The sequence below is a fragment of the Lepisosteus platostomus genome, chromosome 7, assembly GCF_059453375.1.
Source record: "Lepisosteus platostomus isolate fLepPlt1 chromosome 7, fLepPlt1.hap1, whole genome shotgun sequence".
Taxonomy (NCBI): domain Eukaryota; kingdom Metazoa; phylum Chordata; class Actinopteri; order Semionotiformes; family Lepisosteidae; genus Lepisosteus; species Lepisosteus platostomus.
In genome coordinates, this window is record NC_142617.1 from 28,434,113 (window position 1) to 28,455,851 (window position 21,739).

Consider the following 21,739-nt stretch of genomic DNA (forward strand, 5'->3'; position numbering starts at 1 on the left):
TTACCGTATGAAAACTGTACTGTATACAGTATGTATATGTATATTTAATGTCTTTACTGTGCCCGTTTAAGTATTGAATATTCATATCTAATTTTACCACTGAAGGGAAATCTTAGTAGCTGAGCATAAAAAGAATAGGAGCATACTGCAACGTGTGTGAAGGCCATAAACAATATTAATTTTGGAACATAAACATACAGTATATGGCTGGTCTTGGTACTTTAAAGAAAACATATCCGAAACATGGTTTCATTATGACCAGAATCGGTCTTGAGATATTTTTAACTTGATTTACAGTATTTGAGAGGTATGTCTTAACACCGATAATACAGTACGTAAATACTGCTCACGTATATGTTTCTAGGTTTATATTATGCATTTCATACAGTCAAATTACTTTTGAGCAACTAATAAGAAGCGCGAAACGGTATGCCCAGGGCGTTTTAGTTTCGTTTTGTGCTGGGACTCTGCTTTTAACAATGTCGCCGTGGATTGATTAGAGATATCAAGTACATACAAGTCATTTTTTAAATGTTGTAGTTCGTCTTGTAAAAATGTTACGAGTACATCATCTATCAGCAATTACACAGGTTCTGTTTCCATATTGCGGATTTTGGTTACGTAATATTATTTTCTAAATTTCACGTTGTGAATATATGATTTGGGCAAACAGAGCCGCAAAGAAGTACATGGGTTGTTGTTTTTTTTTGCAGTTTTACCTAGAACAAGCGATGCTTAAACCTCTGTCTGATTCTTGTGAAACTATCCACACGACAGTTACAGTACCTAGGAGTTGACTTCAGTGATGTCACTGATGGGATGTTTCTAAAAATCCATCCTCTGTAAAACGTCTTCTCTAGTTGTCCTGCATATGTATTCGCTAATGAAGCTGTGTGTTCTGAGCCTGGATCTCTACATTTCTGTATGAACCAGCTTAGAGGGCTAAAGACAGCTTGTGTTTAAATTGAGTGTAAGGTAATTTATGCTTCTAAAGTCATGGTCAGCATTTATTATTGTACTGTGCTGTAAACTTGTTCTGTGCCTAGTCACATTATTTTATAGCGTTTTTATAGCGTTATCAAATCTGGTGGCACTGTGTGTTAGTTTCCTGACTCCCATGTCACATGGTCTGTGATTGAATCCCATGGAACTATGACTTTATTTTTTAACAAACATTTCTTTGAAAAAATGAAACGTTTCCCTTGGTCAGAGATTAAATAAAACCTCACTCGCACCAAACAAATTTATATTTCTAAATATCACAACATGATCGAATTTAAGTCTTTTTAATAACAATGAATAGTCACCTATGCGTTACAAATAAACATTTATATTGATTTGAATCGTGTTTTGATTTAAATCGTAAACGCGTGTTTAAATATATGTGTTTAAAGGCGATATACTGTATAAAAGCGCTGATTCTTATGGAGTGTGTTCCGCCGGGGATTCAAAAACTTTTTTTTTTTTAATCGCGTATCTAAGGAAAATTGCAGTATAACTTTGTTCATGCACAAACAGTGGCATGTTACATTATAATTTGGGTGTCTCCTCTTGCCAGAAAGCTCTAAATTGCATTTTGAGTGCGGTTTTTGACTTTTTCTAAATTGCAACCCATAAATAAAGCTGATAAAGCTTAGACTAACTGAATTCTAAACTGTATTACAACAGCACATTGGACAATGCAACGTAAATTGCACAAATCCACCTGGAATCTGTCCAAACCCTCCTACGAAAATTATTTAAACTGCGACACTGATCATTCATCTCTAAATAAACTTTATTTTATATAGCGTTTTAAGCGAATAGGTAATTAGATTGCTCATAAACCTAATCGCTTTTTCTACATAAACACAGCGTGATTGCTCTCTGAAAATGTTTTTCCTTTATATTTAGGCTCAGATTTCAACTATAGATCGTATTATTATAAACTTTCTTGGAAAAATGTATTTTATGTAAACCATGTTTGCTATTAATTCATTTAGGGCTAAAATACGTTCATTGTCTTCCAATCGAGTCGAGTTGACATTGGAAGCTTGCCACTCCCGGACTGTTAAACCAACGCATTAGCATGTTAAAGCGATTCCATTGTGGAGCCCAGCTACCAGTTAACACTGTACTTCCTACTTTGAAAATACCTGTGAAACCGGTTTAATTCGTCACGAGATTTCCAGCGAAAGACACCCCCCCCCCCTCAAAAACCCAGTAAGCAGTAATGCTTTATGTTGAAAATTGAGGTGGATTTTGTTAATGATAAATAGGATAAACCGGGATGGGAGTAGGGTTTGGTTTTGCATAAGGGGTGGGGTTATGATAATTGGAGGAATTTGCGAGAGTATAATGGTTTGGTATATTTGATTTTGTTGGTTGGTTGTTATTATGGTTATTAATAATACGATCTATAGTTGAAATCTGAGCCTAAATAAAAAGAAAAAGCAAGTGATTAGGTTTATGAGCAATCTAATTACTTATTCGTTTAAAACGCTATATAAAATAAAGTTTATTATTAATTTGCTGGACAGAGCGGTGAACATTATTATGCATAAGACAAAGATAACGTTCCTGATCAGTTTAGAAATCTGTGTACGCTGTAAGGTTTTTACTTCTTAAACTTAAAATACACGTTTTGAATAGAAAGAAATCCTCTTCCTGGTACAGTACTGTATGTATAGCAAACCAGCACGTCTTTTTTCTCCAATCAGAGGGGTGTCAGATGGTGTCAGCCAATCACCATTCTGAAGCCCTACCATAATCTCATAATCCCCAACTGTTCCATAGTTTAGACAGATGATAGATACTTTTATTGATCCCGTGAGGGAAATAAAGTAAATCATTTTCATTTAGGAAATTATTAAACGCTCGGTTAAAAGCAAAGGAGATTGTCTGTTATAGTGGACATAAAAACAAGAGTTCGCTGGCATTATATCCTAGAAGACACAGACTGGCGCCAGACAGGTAAAATGCCTGATGAACTAGGGATTGGACAGTTTCCAAGTGCTTGTACAATCGATGGAAATGTTCAAATAAATATGCAAAAGAAATAAACAAAATAATCATTTATTTCTTTATCATATTGGCTAGCTAATGTCCACTCCTTGCTAGTTAGTGGCTGTGTTTCTGCGTTGGGTAGCAACGAGTGACTGTTCTCAGGCGGAAGATGTAAACAGCTTAATGTTCGTGTAACTAATTTTTAAAAATTAAAATTCATTCTATACAGCAATCGCATATTTGGGTACCGTTTCATAAAACTTTCATGCTTAAAATGTTTAGGGAGAAATGGAAGACTGGTGTGTATTTTTTCTTTAAACTATCAAGACCAGCCATACACAGTACAGTTTATGTACATACAGTAATGTTTATGTTCCTAAATTTATATCGTTTATGACCTTCAGATGCGTTATGCTCCTCTTCTTTTAATGCTCAGCTACTAAAATTTCCCTTTAGTGGTAAAATTCCATATAAATATTCAAAACTAAGCGGATTAAAATGTGCACAGTAAAGACATTAAATGATTAAATCTTTTCACTACCAACCAATGCACCACGAGTGCCCCTGTCGGTCATTTTGGCCAGCCAATCACTTACCGCGGTGCCCTCCGGTGCCCTGCGGTGGCTTGTGGGTAGCTTACTGTACCGCGGGTTTTTACAGCGCATTTTGAATGGCTGCATCTGTACTGTTCTCTCAATAACAATGCTTCCTTGGGACCTGAAATGGGTCATTATCTTAAACTCACTGGAACAGGTCTTACATGTACAGATGCAGCCATTCAAAATGCATGGTACAAACCCGTACCACCTGCAATTACCCACAGGTCACTGCATTGTACCCCGGTATGTGATGACCAACAGGGGCACTCATGGTGCATTGGTCATTAGTGAAAAGATTTAATCATTTAATCTCTTTACTGTATATGTTTTAATCCGATCCGCTTAGTATTGAATATTTATATCGAATTTTACAACTAAAGTAAATTTTAGTAGCTGAGCATAAAAAGAAGAGGAACATAACGCGTTTGATGGTCATAAACGATTTTAATTTAGGAACATTGTCACCTGCCAAGTAACCAGGTTTCGCTCACAAGAAAAGAAGCTCCCAAACAGCAGTCTTCAAATGCAAACAAAACTGGATTTATTTCCATCAAAATAGGGATATAAAAAAACCCATTTGTGGGATACTACAAACGGGAAAGGTGAGTGGTGGCCATCTTGATCAACACAATATAATACTCCACTGGGGAAAAACACTGCAGTGATTTTAGGGAAACAACAAAAAGGTAAGTATCATTCACACTTCATTTGTATCACATACACACTCTCAAACATACCAGATGGGTAGAAGGAAATATTGGAGTATTTCATATTCAGTAAAAGAAAGAAAAATAACAAGCACTCTGGAATAAAACAAAATAAAAGAAACAACAGAAAGTACAGGAGCGCAGGTGTCTGTGTCGCAGCAGGGCAGCGCCACCTGGAAAAAATACTGGTCTAACAGTCTGTGCAGCAAAAACAAAAAACAATCCATTTATACAAGAGAGTGTGGTGTTACTTTTTGTCAAATGAATAAATAAAGTATTTTCGTGTCGCAACAGTTAACCTGATGCAGACGGTTACAAAGAAAGTAGACCATGGTCATATTTGAGCTCACAGCCTGTCCAAGGTCATTCATTATTAATACTATTAGTAATATATTCCGTAAGGACTTTGATGCATAAAATATTCATGCATAATTAAATTAATTATGAAGAAGGTGGAAGGTTGTGTACTTTTGTGCAACTGAGCAATCATGCTTTTATAAAATAAACCGACTTTTTAATGTTTAATGATTAACATGCTGTAATACACAGTTTAAAGTTATTAAAAGTCTAAAGAGTATACAACTTAAATTCTTACTTGGAAAAAGATTTTCAGTCAGCAGTGACTGGGATTCAAAACCGGGTGATTTCTGGTGACAGCTTAAATGCTGTACATGAGGCATTAAGCTTTATTAGCTCCACTTGGCGGTTTTACAAGGTGATTCTGGAAACTATTATCATAACATGCGGTATGATGCGTTGTGATGCATTGAGATGCAGCATGCCTACCACGTTGTGACGCAGTGTACTTCGCACATTTTGAATGGCTGGATCTGTATGTCCCCCTTATCTCACCACATTGGATTTACTGATTTGAATGAAACCTCTTTAAGTGGTAAGCGTATCCTTCCTATCTGGGAAACAAACTCTTTTCTTTGTGAAGGCCATCTCAGGAGATGACCATATTAAGAAAATAACAGAGGGGAATGTATTTCATGAAATCATGATTGAAATAATTAAGTCTTGCATTAAAGTAAAATAATTAATTTAATACTTTAATTACGAAGTATTGTCCTGTGCTCCAATGTTAATATTTCACATCAAATCCCATAGTGCTCTATTCAAGATCCTAGGAGTTCACTTGTGTCTTTGTGAACGATAAGTGGTCCAGATAATACTTGGTGAGGAAGATTATCTGCAATAAAAACGTTGAGTTTTGTGCCTGAGTCTCAGGCCTTTTCACCTTTTGAGATAATTCAGTAACTTTATTATATGTGCTGTTTACATTCTTCCCAGTGGAAATGCAGTGGCTGCCGCTTCTCAGATAGCCAATTACATACATGTGTAACTCCGGCAGACTTTAGAAGCTCCCGTGTTTATTTTGGGTGATTTCAATCACTGTAAACTGGAGATGGCATTGTGTGGGTTTGAACAGTATATCAAATGTGGTAAAAGAGGGAAGAGAGATCTAGACAAATGCTATGGTAATATAAAACAAGCCTATACCGCCAAAGTCAAACCACCTCTGTCTAACTCTGATCACAATACTGTTCACCTCATCCCCACTTACCGGACAGCTCTCAAGAGCAGCAAACCTTTCACTAAGAATGTAAATGTATGGACTGTTGATAGTATTGAGATGCTGAAAGGGTGTCTTCTTTGCACAGATTGGGAGATATTTCATAATCTGGAGGTTAATGAGGCATAAGAGACTGTTACAGGCTTCATTATTTTTGTGTGGGGAGTGTCATACTGAAGAAAAGCATAATAGTGTACCCAAATAATAAACCATATATAACTAAGGATGTGATAGACTGCATCAACCGCAAAAAAAACTAACTTTTAAAAACCAGGATTAAGTGCAACTGCAAATTACTGCAAAAAGAGCTTTAACTAAAATTGAGGAATGCAAGGAATCAACACAAGGAGACAATGGAGAGGGGCTTTGAAACAATGAACTCTAGGAGGTTGTGGCAACCTCATGAAAACAGTCACAAACATGAATTCTTCAAAGAAGAGCTTCCATACAATGGATGAGCTAGCTAAAGTAAACGAGCTGAATGCCTTTTATCTGAGGTTTGAGACACAGGACTTCTCTGGTGCATGCGATAGTATATTAGATACTATCACAGCTGACAGTAGTACTGGTAGGCTTGCAGTAAGTCTGCAGATGATCATACAATCTTTCAAGCACATACAGATGCAGCCAATCAAAATGCGCGGGCGATACCGCATTATTTTGTGGTGCGCTTTACGCAGTCTACCGCGAGTTACCGGTAAATACCGCTAGTTACCGTAAATTCTCCAAAAATACCGCAAGCAAAATAATAGTATCCGGAATTTCCACAAGGTGGAGCTAATAAAGCTCAACCTCTCATGTTTGAGCTGTCGCCATCAAAGTCTTTAACGAAGATATTACTAATAGTATTAATAATGAATGACCTTGGACAAGCTGTAAACTCAAAGTATTGCCCTGGTCCACATTATTTTTTTCATTGACCGTCTTTGTAAAAGTCTTTGTAAAAGTCTTTGTAAAAGTAACACCACAGCATTTTGCAATCACGCATTTGTTTCCAATCATGCAAAGTACAGTCATTTTTGAGAATCAATTCACCATGCCTTTCACATGCTCATAAAAGAAATTGATTTTTGGGAGATTGGGTACAGGAACATAACCATATTACCGTATGCAAACTGTACTGTATACAGTATGTATATGTATATTTAATGTCTTAACTGTGCCCGTTTAAGTATTTAATATTTATATGGAATTTTACTAATGAAGGGAAATCTTAGTACCTGAGCATAAAAAGAATAGGAGGATACTATAACGCGTGTGAAGGCCATAAACGATATTAATTTTGGAACTTAAACATACAGTATATGGCTGGTCTTGGTACTTTAAAGAAAACATACACACCAGTATTCCATTTCTCCCTAAACATTTTAAGCATCGAAGTCTTTAACTAACATGATACCGGAGTCAACAAGCATACTTTTTAGAATTTGATTAAAAGGGAATATAATATGGAATCGCGTATCTAAAGAAATTAATAAAGATATAATTATATTCATGTACTGCAACACAAGAATAGTACACGCTGTACATTGTCTGTTGCAACGTAAATTGCAAAAATGCACTTGGAATCTGTCCAAGCCCTACTTTGTCAGGCATTTTCTTTTACTGCAACGGACATAAAAACTCCCTTGCTTTTAACAGAGCGTTTCATAATTTCTAACTACGAAAATTATTTAAACTGCGACACTTATCATTCAACCAGAGCTCGAAATGTCACAAGGACCCTCAAGAGCACAGCAAAGACTGTATTAAAAGAATCGTGTATCTAAAGAAATTAATAAGATATAATTATATTCGTGTACTGCGACAGGGCTGTGTAGGGCTGTTTCACCTCTCTCTTCATGTGACTCTATTCAAAAGCCATTTAGCAGAGAGGGGATGAGAAGAGTGACAAACTAGTATACTTTAGATGTTTTTTTCTGAACCGTGGAAAATCTGATCATGTTTCTCTATAACAATAATAAAAAACATTATTTTACATATCACCTTTAAAAGTGGCATCTCAAAGCAATACAGTAGATGGAAAAACTGTTAAAAGGACCAAAGTAAATACCAGACAAACGCAAACGCGTTTTTTATAAAATGCTTTTATTCATTCAGCAGAGAGTGAGAGGGACATCCAGCAGAGAGAGACACACACACCGGTTTTCATTGACAAAAAGTAATTGTTTTTTTTTTTCCTCTTGTCTAACAGGAATGTTTTGTTTGTGGACAGACTGTTAGACTAGAGGAAAAGAACGCCTCCTTCTATGGAGCATTCCGTTGATCCGATCACAAATTATTTTCCAGTCGCACAAAGTAAGGGTTGAGAATCTCTGATTCACCATGCTACTAATGGTTTCCGGTGATTGCAAGGCAAGGCACTTTTGCCTCTGGACCCATCGAAATTTACAGACGTGGTCCACCCCCAGTAAATTTCAAAAGTCACAAGATTTCGAAACACGAGGGCGGTGTAGCGGTCGGCTCTTGCTTTCCCGTCCAATGAAAGGCAGGTTCCTTTTACCGAAGTCAGGAGACATCAGAGGGTCGCCACACCCGGACTGTTAAACCAATGCATTAGCACGTCAAAGCCCATTGAGGAGCCGGGCGCAACAATTGTTTTGTCCCTTGATTTACTGATCTGCATTAATTACAGAAATCGAGTTCCTGCTCTTTGCAGACGACCTGGTCCTGCTGTCGCCCACAGAACAGAGGCTGTGGCAGAATCTGTCACTGCTGGAGCAGCACTGTCAGACCTGGGCGCTGACAGTCAATCTGGAAAAGACCAGAGTTATGGTTTTCCAGAAAAAAAGCCAGATCTCAGGGAAACAGGTACAAATTCACACTTAACAACATCACATTAACACCTAACAAGGGGAACAAGGCTGAATTAGGCCAGTACCCACTATTGTTAAACATACAGAAAAGAATATTAAAGTATTGGCTTTAGTATTAGCCATACAGAACATTAAATTGCCCCTTTCCATTCAGCGGGTGTCAGAGCCGCTGTGTCCTATCTTCTGACAGTCGCTGTTGTGAATGTCTTTAGAGTGTATCTTATTTTTAGTACTATATTTTTATATTGTATTCCCTATTAATCAAACTCTAAGAGTATGTATCGGCTTGTCCCCCCCTCCCGCCCCTCTCTGTGTACAGTAGAGCCTCCTGTCCAGCCAGCACATGTCCACAGACATTCACAACAGCGACATATCATAAAACGTTTGCACATATAGTTAAATTATTAGTTGTTTTTCAGGAAGTTAAAAAAACACTTGAATTACTTATCCAGTCTCTAGAAATAAAGTTATTTTTCAAGCAATGCAACAAACGTCGGGCAATGTGTTTTTTTTAAATCCAACATTGACAGCCACATCTTAAATCTTGTCAGTCAGCTCTTTTTTTTCTATTTGAATTGTGGCGATTCAAACAACCTGGGATAACAAGTGGTCTCAAAGTCACAGAGCTCACAGAGCTTCAACAACAGATGACAATTCCCTTAGTCCTTCCTTAGTCTTCCTGAAATTGTCGGATTATGAGTGAATAAAAGCATCTTATTAAAAACACGTTTGCGTTTGTTTGGGAGCTATATTATGTATTTTCATATGTAAGATATAATGATGTGTTCCCGCTTACACATTGCACGACTTTAAAAGCTAGAAAAACAGGTTTCGATTCACATTATCTGGCGAGCCTTGTTTTGTCAAAGGACAGCACAAAAAAACAGACAATACACAGGGGAGGGGAGGGCAAGCGAGAGAGAGTTTTTTGCCCTCTGTCAAAAAAACCCAAATCACCCGGGACAGAGACTCTGGGGTGATCATTGTGTGGTACAGAGTGGAGCTCAGTCACTCCAAACAAGTAGTAAAGAGAGAAGAGTCAACAGTTGATTTAAGGACGCTCTGAAAAAGTGCAATGAAATACAATATTGTTGTTGTTGCTGTTATTGTTGTTTTTATCCTGTAAATCGTGTTCCTCCGGGGATTAAAAATTTTATGTATTTTTTTTAATCGCGTATCCAATTAAATAGCAGTATATCTTTATGTGATATCACCTTAAGGACAGCACATACAAGGGTTAATTGCAGAATGAACCGCGCCAAGAAATTTAAAATAGTCTTCTTTAGGTGTGAGGGTAGGAGTGGATCGTAGCAGGCATAATCAGCAAATTAGGAAAACAAAGAACATGACAGGTGAGACGTGTATCCAGAGAGCAAGTGATCAGAAAAAGGGACAGCTGTTACTCCCAGGTTTTCAACGCAATTGTTTTAACTTGCTAATGCATCAGAGACATTTCCTGGTGTCCTGGTATTAGCTCATTAGTATGGTGTAAGTTTGATCTGTACCATACCATACAGTATATAGGTACAGAATTCAAGCTGCACCACTGTATCGCTTTGGTAAGGAGACAGACAATGGCCAAAATCACAAAGACTCTCTCACACCAATAATGAAGATGAAAAGAAACGGGAAGTCAACACGGGACATTGTACAGCATTTGGCTTCGATGGACATCTTCGTTTCCGAAAGCACAGTGAGACGACATTATAAAGGGGAGAGGAGGCAAAGAGAATCTAAACCGAGGACGATTCAAAGGTAAATAACTTTCTAAAAATACTTTTCTTGCATGTAAATACAACTACGCACATTGAGCTATCGACAAACTGACTGATGAAAATGATGAGCTACTGGCGATGCAAGTCCAAAGACGGCTATGGACTGACCTCAGTGCGACCGTTAGTCCGATATCGATAAGAAGAGTGCACAGGAAGCAAGAAAAACCAACACATGTCCCATGATAAGGCTAAAAAACAAAGAGGAAAGACTCAAACAAGTGCTCCAATGGATTGAACAGGGGGAGGCATTTCAGGATGTACTTTTCACCGACGAAACAACAGTGGCTCTGGAACAGTTTTCAACAATGTCATTTTGCAAAAAGGGGAGATATGTGGACAAGCCAAAGCCCAAACATCCACTGAAGGTTCACGTCTGGGGGGGTATATCTAGAAGAGGCCCGGGACCACTTCTTATTTTCGAAGGAATTATGGACCATGAATTCTTCGAGGAAGTCGTGGTCACACAGCATGCCGCCCCATATATCAGGGAGCACTTTGGATCAAGGCACCGTCTCTTTCAAGACAACGATCCGAAACACACAGCAGCAAGGGCGAGGCTTGTAGCAGGAGGAGTGAACTGGGTGAAAACTCCAGCCGAATCCCCAGATCTAAATCCGATAGAGATGGTTTGGCTTTCGCTGAAAGACTATGTTCGGAAAACTGCTAAGCCCGTCACAAAGCAGGAACTGATCGATGCAATCTATAAATTCTGGGAGGAAGAACTGACCGAACAAAATTGTAACAATTTTATTAACAGGCTGTCTCATGTTCTTCCTAGGATTGTTGACATTCGGGACTGTGAGTCTGAGAAAGACAGTCTCACGTTTGTGGACAGTCTGTCCACAAACAAAACATTCCTGTTAGACAAGAGGAATGTAAAAAAAAACAATTACTTTTTGTCAATGAAAACCTGTGTGTGTGTATCTCTCTGCTGGATGTCTCTCTCTCTCTCTCTGCTGAATGAATAAAAGCATTTCATTAAAAACGTGTTTGTGTTTGTCTGGGTATTTACTTTGTAATCTGTGGTTTACATCTACTGTATTGCTTTGAGATACCACTTTTAAAGGTGATATGTAAAATATAGTTTTTTATTATTGTTATAGAGAAACATGATCAGATTTTCCCTGGTTCAGAAAAAAAGATCTAAAGTGCTACACCTAACTTTCTTAATTCGATGTATTTAAAGCAGTGAACTACTGTAGGTGTAACATAACATTCAGAAATACAATCGAGAATAGTTTTGTGGTGTTTGTATAGATGAAACGTTTCTAAAACGTATAACGTAACAAAATTAAAGATGATTAAAATCTGTAATCTTTCCACTTGTACTGTATGTCATCGGAAAATACAAGAAGTTTCTGCTTTGTGTAAGGATGGTATCAAAAAGTAATCTAAGTGGTGAGAAAGCTGTGCTCAATGTATTTAAGGGATGTAAAAGTAAAAGGAGATGCTTCATATTGCTATAAAAGTTATAAATGCAGACGCTCCCTCGGTGCTGCGCCGGGTGTAAATATCTAAATATACATTCGTACCGGGCAGAGGCCGAAGAGCGCCCGGCTGGGGTGCGCGGGGAAGAGCAGGACAGGAGTGAAAGTGGTCAGGTTAGTGGTTAGGAAGGCCGCCGACCAGTGCGGCTGTCCCACAGTGAAGCGGGCGTACAGTCTGGGCAGGTATAAATTACACTTTTCTAAAACGTGTTTGAAAAATAAAAACGATTACAATCTAATCCTTCCACGTTTGATCCCAAAATCCCAAGAAAAATAAATCTAAACGGGGAGAAAGCTATGCTGAAAGTTTATTAAGATACTTAGAAGACAAAGATACTGTATCAATTTATGTTGCATTTGTCTGATTATGATAAAAAAAACACATATAATTAAACACGGGTTTGCGATTTAAATCAAAACACGATTTAAATCAATATAAATGTTTATATTGTAACGCATACTGTCCAGCCTCCATTTCTCTATAAAAATTTACTCTATTACAAATTAACAATTTGTTGATAATAGAAATGTTAGGTTCTCTAAAGCTTTGTGATAGTTGACCCACCCAGGCAGCAAAAGAACAGCTGCACTGGTAAGATGCGACACCGAAGATATGATTAATAACCTTTTAAATCTGAAGGGAGATCTGAAGGGATCTCCCCCCAACACACACACACAATAGAAGCAGGAAGCAGAAGCATGGACCGTTGTCAGAAGGGAAGATGGTGACTATTCATTGTTATCAAAAATGACTTAGATTCGATCATGTTGTGATATTTTGAAATATAAAAGTCAATTGATTGTCCATAATATTGCTATTCTATTTTTTTGAAGAAATGTTTGTTTAAAGAAAAGTCACAGTGCCAGCTGGATTTGAACACACAACCCGTGAGTTGGTAATCAGGCACGTAGACCAGTGGGCTACAAGGGAAGTCACATGAAGAGAGAGGTGAAACAGCCCTACACAGCCCTGTCGCAGTACACAAATATAATTATATCTTATTTATTTCTTTAGATACGCGATTCTTTTAATACAGTCTTTGCTGTGCTCTTGGGGATCCTTCTGATATTTCGAGCTCTGGTTGAATGATAAGTGTCGCAGTTTAAATAATTTTCGTAGTTAGAAATGATGGAACGCTCTGTTAAAAGCAAGGGAGTTTTTATGTCTGTTGCAGTTTTTTTGCAACATGAATATAATTATATCGTTATTAATTTCTTTAGATACGCGATTCCATATTTAGGGAGAAATGGAATACTGGTGTGTATGTTTTCTTTAAAGTACCGAGACCAGCCATATACTCTATGTTTAAGTTCCAAAATTAATATCATTTATGGCCTTCACACGCGTTACAGTATGCTCCTATTCTTTTTATGCTCAGGTACTAAGATTTCCCTTCAGTGGTAAAATTCCATATAAATATTCAATACTTAAACGGGCACAGTTAATAAATTAAATATAATGTATAAATATATATATATACATACTGTATACAGTACAGTTTGCAGACAGTAATTATGTTTATGTTCCTAAATTAATCTCTTTTATGAGCATGTGAAAGGCATGGTGAATCGGAGATTCTCAAAAATTACTGTACTTTGCATGATTGGAAACAAATGCGTGATTGCGAAATGCTGTGGTGTTACTTTTACAAAGACGGTCAATGAAAAAAATAATGTGGACCAGGGGAATACTTTGAGTTTACAGCTTGTCCAAGGTCATTCATTATTAATACTATTAGTAATATCTTCGTTAAAGACTTTGATGGTGACAGCTCAAACATGAGAGGCTGAGCTTTATTAGCTCCACCTTGCGGAAATTCCGGATACTATTATTTTGCTTGCGGTATTATAGGAGAATTTACGGTAACTAGTGGTATTTACCGGTAACTCGCGGTAGACTGCGTAAAGCGCACCACAAAATAATGCGGTATCGCCAGCGCATTTTGAATGGCTGCATCTGTACATAGTATATCAGGGTCAATAAAACTCTTTCGAAGTCACGATCCATTAGCACAGGTGCCCCTCAGGACTATGTGACCTCACCAGTTCTATTCACACTTTATACAAATGATTGTATGAGCAGTAGTCAAAGCAACTTCATTTTCAAATTCTCAGATGATACAGCTGTGGATGGCTTAATGCAAAGAGGAAGCAGTTCATCTACCAGAAATCCAAAGGTTTGTGCAATGGTGCGACAACAATAGCCTAAGTTCGAATGTTAAGAAAACAAAAGAAATAGTTTTTGATCCTAGAGCATTTTTGATCACTCACAGGTAGTAATCCACAACAAACCTATCGCTCATGTTGATTCATATACAGTGCCTTGCGAAAGTATTCGGCCCCCTTGAACTTTTCAACCTTTTGCCACATTTCAGGCTTCAAACATAAAGATATAAATTTTTTATTTTATGTGAAGAATCACCAACAAGTGGGACACAATTGTGACGTGGAACGAAATCTATTGGATTTTTGAAACTTTTTTAACTAATAAAAAAATGAAAAGTGGGGCGTGCAAAATTATTCGGCCCCCTTGCGTTAATACTTTGTAGAGCCACCTTTTGCTGCGATTACAGCTGCAAGTCGCTAGGGGTATGTCTCTATCAGTTTTGCACATCGAGAGACTGAAATTCTTGCCCATTCTTCCTTGCAAAACAGCTCGAGCTCAGTGAGGTTGGATGGAGAGCGTTTGTGAACAGCAGTTTTCAACTCTTTCCACAGATTCTCGATTGGATTCAGGTCTGGACTTTGACTTGGCCATTCAAACACCTGGATACGTTTATTTGTGAACCATTCCTTTGTAGATTTTGCTGTATGTTTGGGATCATTGTCTTGTTGGAAGATAAATCTCCGTCCCAGTTTCAGGTCTTTTGCAGACTCCAACAGGTTTTCATCCAGAATGGTCCTGTATTTGGCTGCATCCATCTTCCCCTCAATTTTAACCATCTTCCCTGTCCCTGCTGAAGAAAAGCAGGCCCAAACCATGATGCTGCCACCACCATGTTTGACAGTGGGGATGGTGTGTTGAGGGTGATGAGCTGTGTTGCTTTTACGCCAAACATATCGTTTTGCATTGTGGCCAAAAAGTTCGATTTTGGTTTCATCTGACCAGAGCACCTTCTTCCACGTGTTTGGGGTGTCTCCCAGGTGGCTTGTGGCAAACTTTAGACGAGACTTTTTATGGATATCTTTGAGAAATGGCTTTCTTCTTGCCACTCTTCCATAAAGGCCAGATTTGTGCAGTGTAAGACTGATTGTTGTCCTATGGACAGACTCTCCCACCTCAGCTGTAGTTCTCTGCAGTTCATCCAGAGTGATCATGGGCCTCTTGGCTGCATCTCTGATCAGTCTTCTCCTTGTCTGAGCTGAAAGTTTAGAGGGACGGCCAGGTCTTGGTAGATTTGCAGTGGTCTGATACTCCTTCCATTTCAAGATGATCGCTTGCACAGTGCTCCTTGGGATGTTTGAAGCTTGGGAAATCTTTTTGTATCCAAATCCGGCTTTAAACTTCTCCACAACAGTATTACGGACCTGCCTGGTGTGTTCCTTGGTCTTCATGATGCTCTCTGCGCTTTCAACAGAACCTTGAGACTATCACAGAGCAGGTGCATTTATACAGAGACTTGATTACACACAGGTGGATTTTATTTATCACCATCAGTCATTTAGGACAAAATTGGATCATTCAGAGATCCTCGCTGAACTTCTGGAGTGAGTTTGCTGCACTGAAAGTAAAGGGGCCGAATACTTTTGCACGCCCCACTTTTCATTTTTTTATTAGTTAAAAAAGTTTCAAAAATCCAATAGATTTCGTTCCACTTCACAATTGTGTCCCACTTGTTGGTGATTCTTCACATAAAATAAAAAATTTATATCTTTATGTTTGAAGCCTGAAATGTGGCAAAAGGTTGAAAAGTTCAAGGGGGCCGAATACTTTCGCAAGGCACTGTAAGTACTTAGGAGTACACATAGACAGTAACCTGTGCTTAGCAGTGCTTATATTTCTTACGAAGACTAAGAGTATTTTGGGATTTGACAGGAAATAATGCTACTCTTTTACCATACTGTAATCGAGAGGATTATCAGATATGGTATAACAGTGTGGTTTGGTAATTTATCAGTTCAATTGAGATCGCAAATTACCCGTCTCATCCAAACAGTTTTGAAAGTCATGGAAGTGAAACAGCACTACTCTCAGCAGACAATCTTTGAAAAAGCCATAATCAAACAGGCAGAAAAAAATATATCAGATCTTTCCCACATCCCCAATTCTGAATACCAATTTCTTCCTTCTGGCAAATGTTTCAGGATTCCCCAATGCCCTGTAGGTCAAACAAATACAAACATTCTTTTGTTCCAGTATCCGTTAAAGCCATCAATCCAAATGGCAAGGATAAACACAATTTTTTACCTTTACAATCCACTTGTGTGCAATATGTTTTGTAATGTGTTATAAATGTTATATGTTATGTGTCATATATGTGCAATAGAGTGATATGCTGTGTGTCCACAAAAAGGTTCCCTCAGGGGATAATAAATCTTTCTTATCTTAAATACCAGGATATATTTGGTAGATACATTACCTAGAACTAGAACTCTGTGGTGAGTCACATGTATCCTTTAGGAAGAAGTGAGCTGGCCAGTCTAAAGGACCAGCTTGAGGCAGAGGAAATACTGTTATTTCACTGAGGAGTTAATTTTAATTTACCGAGATATAGGTGAAGCAGAAAAAAGCTGCCAGATAGATCAATTTTATTGTTGGGAGAACAATATTATTGCATCGATTTCAAAATTAGTAATTCTGTTCAATATATTCCCATTATTCACCAAATTTATTCTTTTAATTCTGGTACATTCTATCAGTTCATCAAAACAACACCTGGTACCTATTCATCTGTTTTGCTTATGGAGCTTATGAAGATGGCATCTGTCACAGACAGGCAGAAGTCAGTGTTTAGGCACATGCAGTACAGTGCCTGATATAAGAGATGAATAGCTTAAGATTTAAGAGTTCCAGTGTAAAGCAACCCCACCTTCCTCTGGACGACACCATCCACCTTCTCTAACTCTCCAAGGATGGAAGACAGGAAAGAGGACTTTCCAGCACCCACTTGCCCCACCACAGCAACGAGAGATCCATCTACAATTCTCACGTTCAGACTGGCAACACAGAAAACAAATAAAACTCCCCTGGGCTCAGCAACCACATACACACTTGTTCACATTTCAAGAGCTTTGCAACAATTAGCATTATGCATGCTGGTAGCTTTGAATGTAAATAACAAATTAACATTCCTGGCCTCAAAACTTTTCCAGAAGTAGTAAGAACCTGAGACATCACAACTGGATGCTTTTTAAAAAAAGACACAGCAGACCTGACACTGAATTTTTTACAGTTATTGTAAAAATCAAAAGAAACTCTCACATAATGAATATTAATAAATCAATTCTGTCTCAATAAAATATCCAACACTGTAAATTAATTTGGGTTTGAGTAAAAAACTTTCTATTTAGTGAAAATATTAATGAAAAAATGATTAAGAGCAACACTTAAATTCCACTGTGCATTTAAGTGAAATAAAGGTTCCAACTCACTCTTTCAACACTAAAGGTTCAGTCTTATCCCAACGGAAGGAAGCATTGGTAAATCCTACAGCAAGGTCTGTGACAAAGAGAAGTGTTTAAAATGTTTGAGAGAATAAATACTTCACAAGAGAATTAATTAAATTAAAACTGCCCATGGTGACATCGTGTGAATAAGTGTGTCCCTGCTTCACTGCATAATCTGAAGTTATTCTGTTCATAGTCATCTAGACACACACAGGCATGATCAGGACAAGAGCATGTGCAATACATTTCCATGTATAGTTAGTTATGTTACTAAGGCTTTCAGGCCAAGGGCTCTGATCATGGCGTATTAAAACATAGTTACAAAAGCAAAGTAGTGATTTCTTACAATGGTTACATGTAAAAACTATTAAGAGGGTTGTGCAAAAATATTATTTTATTAAAATTTCCTACATACCACCAGATTCAGATGTCTGAACATTTCCAGGATTCAACTCTTCACTGTTGAGGAAGGTTTCCAAGCGACTTAGTGATACTTTCATCTTCAAAAATACACAGAGCTCAATTCAATTACATTCAGAGAATTGTTATTTATATACAGATGCAGCCATTCAAAATGCACAGTACAACTCCATACCATGCAAAATTATCTTCAGTTCACCGCGTTACCCCGCACTACGTGATTGGCTGGCCAAAATGACCGACAGGCGACACACGTGGTGCATTGGTTGTTAGTGAAACAATTGCTTTATTTAATCTCTTTACTGTGCATGTTTAAATCCACTTAATAATGAATATTAATATGGAATATTACAACTAAAGGGAAATTTTAGTAGCTGAGCATAAAAATAAGTGGTGTCTGAAGGTCATAACCGATATTAATTTAGGAACATAAACATATTATGTATTGATAGTTTACATAAAAAATACACACCAGTATTACACTTAATTCCTAAACATTTTAAGCATCAAAGTCTTTCATTCGGTTACATACTATGATTATTTTGGAAAAGTTTTAACGTGCTCCTTCTGACTATATTAAGCTTATATACTTCATAAAGCTACAATGTTTTAACCTTTTCTATGAATACTTGCGGTCGTTATTGCAGGAAAAGAAACACATACTTTTTAGAATTTGATTAATAGGGAATATAATATGGAATCGTGTATCTAAAGAAATTAATAACGATAAAATTATATTCATATAGCTCAAATTATCACAGTAGTACCCTTTCTTTTATAACATCTGCATCAATTTGTCTCATTCACCCGCAACTACTTGGAAACTTCTTGTTATGTACAGCGACCCCTTATTCCCGCTTATTGCCTGTCCAATGGTGCTATCTTCCAGAAATAATAAAACATTATGGAAGGGATTCACATTAGAAATCATGATGGTGAAAGATAAGAGGGCCTGCTTAGTATGTAAAACACTCGGTTACAGCATTCTGAATGTTGTGCTTGAAAAGCTATTGACTCGTGAATAGCACCCCCCTATCCCCTTGTACCACTTCTCTAATGGTGCCATATTGAAAAACTAATTAAAAAATAAGGAAATGTTTCACAACCCAAAACAAGTTTTTATATAGTGAGGGGGGCTGTCTGGTGTGTAAAACACTTGGTTGCAGCATTGTGAATCTTATGCTTAAAAAGCTACTGAGTCATTAGGAAAGCCCTCCTATTCCACTGTATTATCTGTAGTGTTATCTTAAAAAAACCATAACAAAATAAAGAAAAGTTTCACAACCCAAAACAGAGCTGGGAAAGGTCAGAGGACCTGTCTAGTGTGTGAAACACATAGTTGCAGCACTGTGGGTGTTGTGCTTAAAAAGCTATTGAGTAATGAAGAAAACCCCACTATCCCAGTGTATTGCATGTCTAATGGTGCCATATTGAAAAAAAATCTAAAAGATTTTGTTAACACAGCTTTATCAGTGAAAAGACCAGGGGCACTTGGTACTCAGAGTAGAATAGGTGGACCTTCCAATGAAAGACAGTCCCCCTTCCCCCCACGGACAGACAATGTTTTCACTGCCTATTATACAAATATTAATAGAAAAGGTTAAATCATTACAACTTTTTATTAAGTATAGTCAGAGGGAGAACTTTTCCAAAATAACCACAGTATGTAACCGAATGAAAGACTTTGATGCTTAAAATGTTTATGAAGATAGTGGAATACTGGTGTGTATTTTTTATTTAAACTATCAATACCAGCCATATACAGTTTACATAATATGTTTATGTTCCTAAGTTAATATCGCTTATGACCTTCAGAAACATTATGCTCCTCTTCTTTTTATGCTCAGCTTCCAAAATGTCTCTTTAGTTGTAAAATTCCACATTAATATTCAATATTAAGCAGATTTAAACATGCACAGTAAAGAGATGAAATGATTAAATCATTTCACTAACAACCAATGCACAATGAGTGCCACTGTCGGTCATTTTGGCCAGCCAATCACATACTGCGGTAGAACGTGGTGAACTGTAGATAATTTTGTGCTGTACGGAGTTGTACTGTACATTTTGAATGGCTGCATCTGTAGTTTCAGTGGTCTTTTAATACCACTTAGTTATTCTCGATTATAATATATATTATAATATATATAGTATTCACATTCATGTTTTTAACATAATTTAACACCGGACACGTTGTAATATATAAAAATAATAAAGTCAATATAGTGTAATAATATTTACTATTTTAGATTTAAAAAGGAGTCTTTGTTTGTTAGAAGAAAAACTAGTGCCCTAAACAGGAATTGAACCCAGACCTCTGAAATCCTAGAGGCATGCATCAAACCCACTTCACCAACGCACAGCATGGATGTATAACTGAAATGAACAGGTCAAAATGTTTCCAAAGTAATCACAAGTGAATGATTCAAAGAAACTGTTTACAAAAAGTTAACAAAAAAGGTGGAATCCAGTCATACTATCAGCTATGTAAAAACATTATATTTAGATCCTAAAATTAATATAGTTATTAATTTCTTTAATCACGGGATTCCATATTCCCTATTAAGCAGATTCTAAAAAGTATGTCTTTTTACTGAACGACGACAAGTATTGTCAATTTAAAATAGAACGAGCACGTCCAAACTTTTCCAAAATAAATACAGTAAGTTATCGAATTAAATACTTTGATGCATAATTTTTTATGAAAAAGGTTGAATACTGTGTATTTTGTTTATTTTAGGTACCACTACTAGCCATGTACAGTATGTATAATATATTTCTATTCCTAAATTAATATTATTTATGCTCCTGTTATTTTTATGCTCAGGTACCAACAGTTCCCTGTAAAATTCCATATTAATATTCCATATTAAGCAGACTTAAACATGCATGTTAGAGAGATTAAATAAAGCAGTCATTTCACTAACATCTAATGCACCACAAGTGCTTCTATTGATTATCTTTCGCCAGTTAATCATATGCCGCGGTAAATCACAACCCCTGTAGTGTGTTACTGGGTTTAAAAGCACATTCTGGATGGTTACATTGTAGAACAACCCAACTTAAACGTTGCCCGGAAAGGTACAACAAATCTACTCCATTACGTTCTGTGCTTAGTCTTTCCCCAAAAATATAACAATGTTACAAAAAAAGCATGTAAATAAAAATAACCCTTTCAGTCAGTGTAAACTTTTCCTGCAGTGAAATTATCTTAAATCAGTGTTGACATAGCACTAACTACAGTAACTTGACCTCTAAAAAATGTTCAATTCCAAAAGGAAACTGAACAACCTTCCCTTTTCAAACAGATTAACCTGATTTGACTGAATTGAACAAATACATTGCAGTGAAGTAACTTAATTGAAATGTGTTACCCAAGTTCTCAGCAGTAAGAGGTTCAAGGAACTCTCTCTCCATGTAGTCTTCTGTAAACTACCATGTTGAACAAGCGTTCGCCAGTCTGTGCCTTCATCTGCAGGATGGTGGGATAATGCTAACTTTACTCCATCCTGGACTGTATTATCTCTCTCTTACGTGGGGAGAATGCCATCCTATCCTTGTACAGCATCAGTGACAGATTGGGAAAAATTGTGATTCCAAGATCCTGTACCAAAGGTCTTTTTCAGCATGGGAAGCAGAAAAGATTTGGACTGTGTCTTGGAACTGGAACAGCTTGATCATGAAGGCCCTTGGCTTTGCCTTGTCATTTGATTTAGAGCTAAGTAGTAGACTCTCTCAATTTCCAGATTCTGAGATGGTGGTAAGCT

General features: G+C 37.2%; 1 protein-coding gene across 12 annotated transcripts in view; it reads right to left on the bottom strand.

The window, feature by feature from the left end:
• Window positions 1-21,739, bottom strand: part of LOC148658490 (ATP-binding cassette sub-family C member 2-like) — a 285,161-nt gene that overhangs the window by 130,632 nt on the left and 132,790 nt on the right. For 11 of the 12 annotated variants that reach the window (XM_088639744.1, XM_088639741.1, XM_088639743.1 and 8 more), the window contains 3 exons: window positions 17,968-18,052; window positions 17,538-17,604; window positions 16,976-17,102 (listed from right to left, as the gene is read on the bottom strand). The exons of the other annotated variant lie outside the window; for it this stretch is intronic. In XM_088639744.1, the coding sequence (XP_088495870.1) occupies window positions 16,976-17,102; window positions 17,538-17,604; window positions 17,968-18,052 (279 nt within the window). The remainder of the gene's footprint in view (window positions 1-16,975; window positions 17,103-17,537; window positions 17,605-17,967; window positions 18,053-21,739) is intronic. 12 annotated transcript variants of the gene reach the window in all.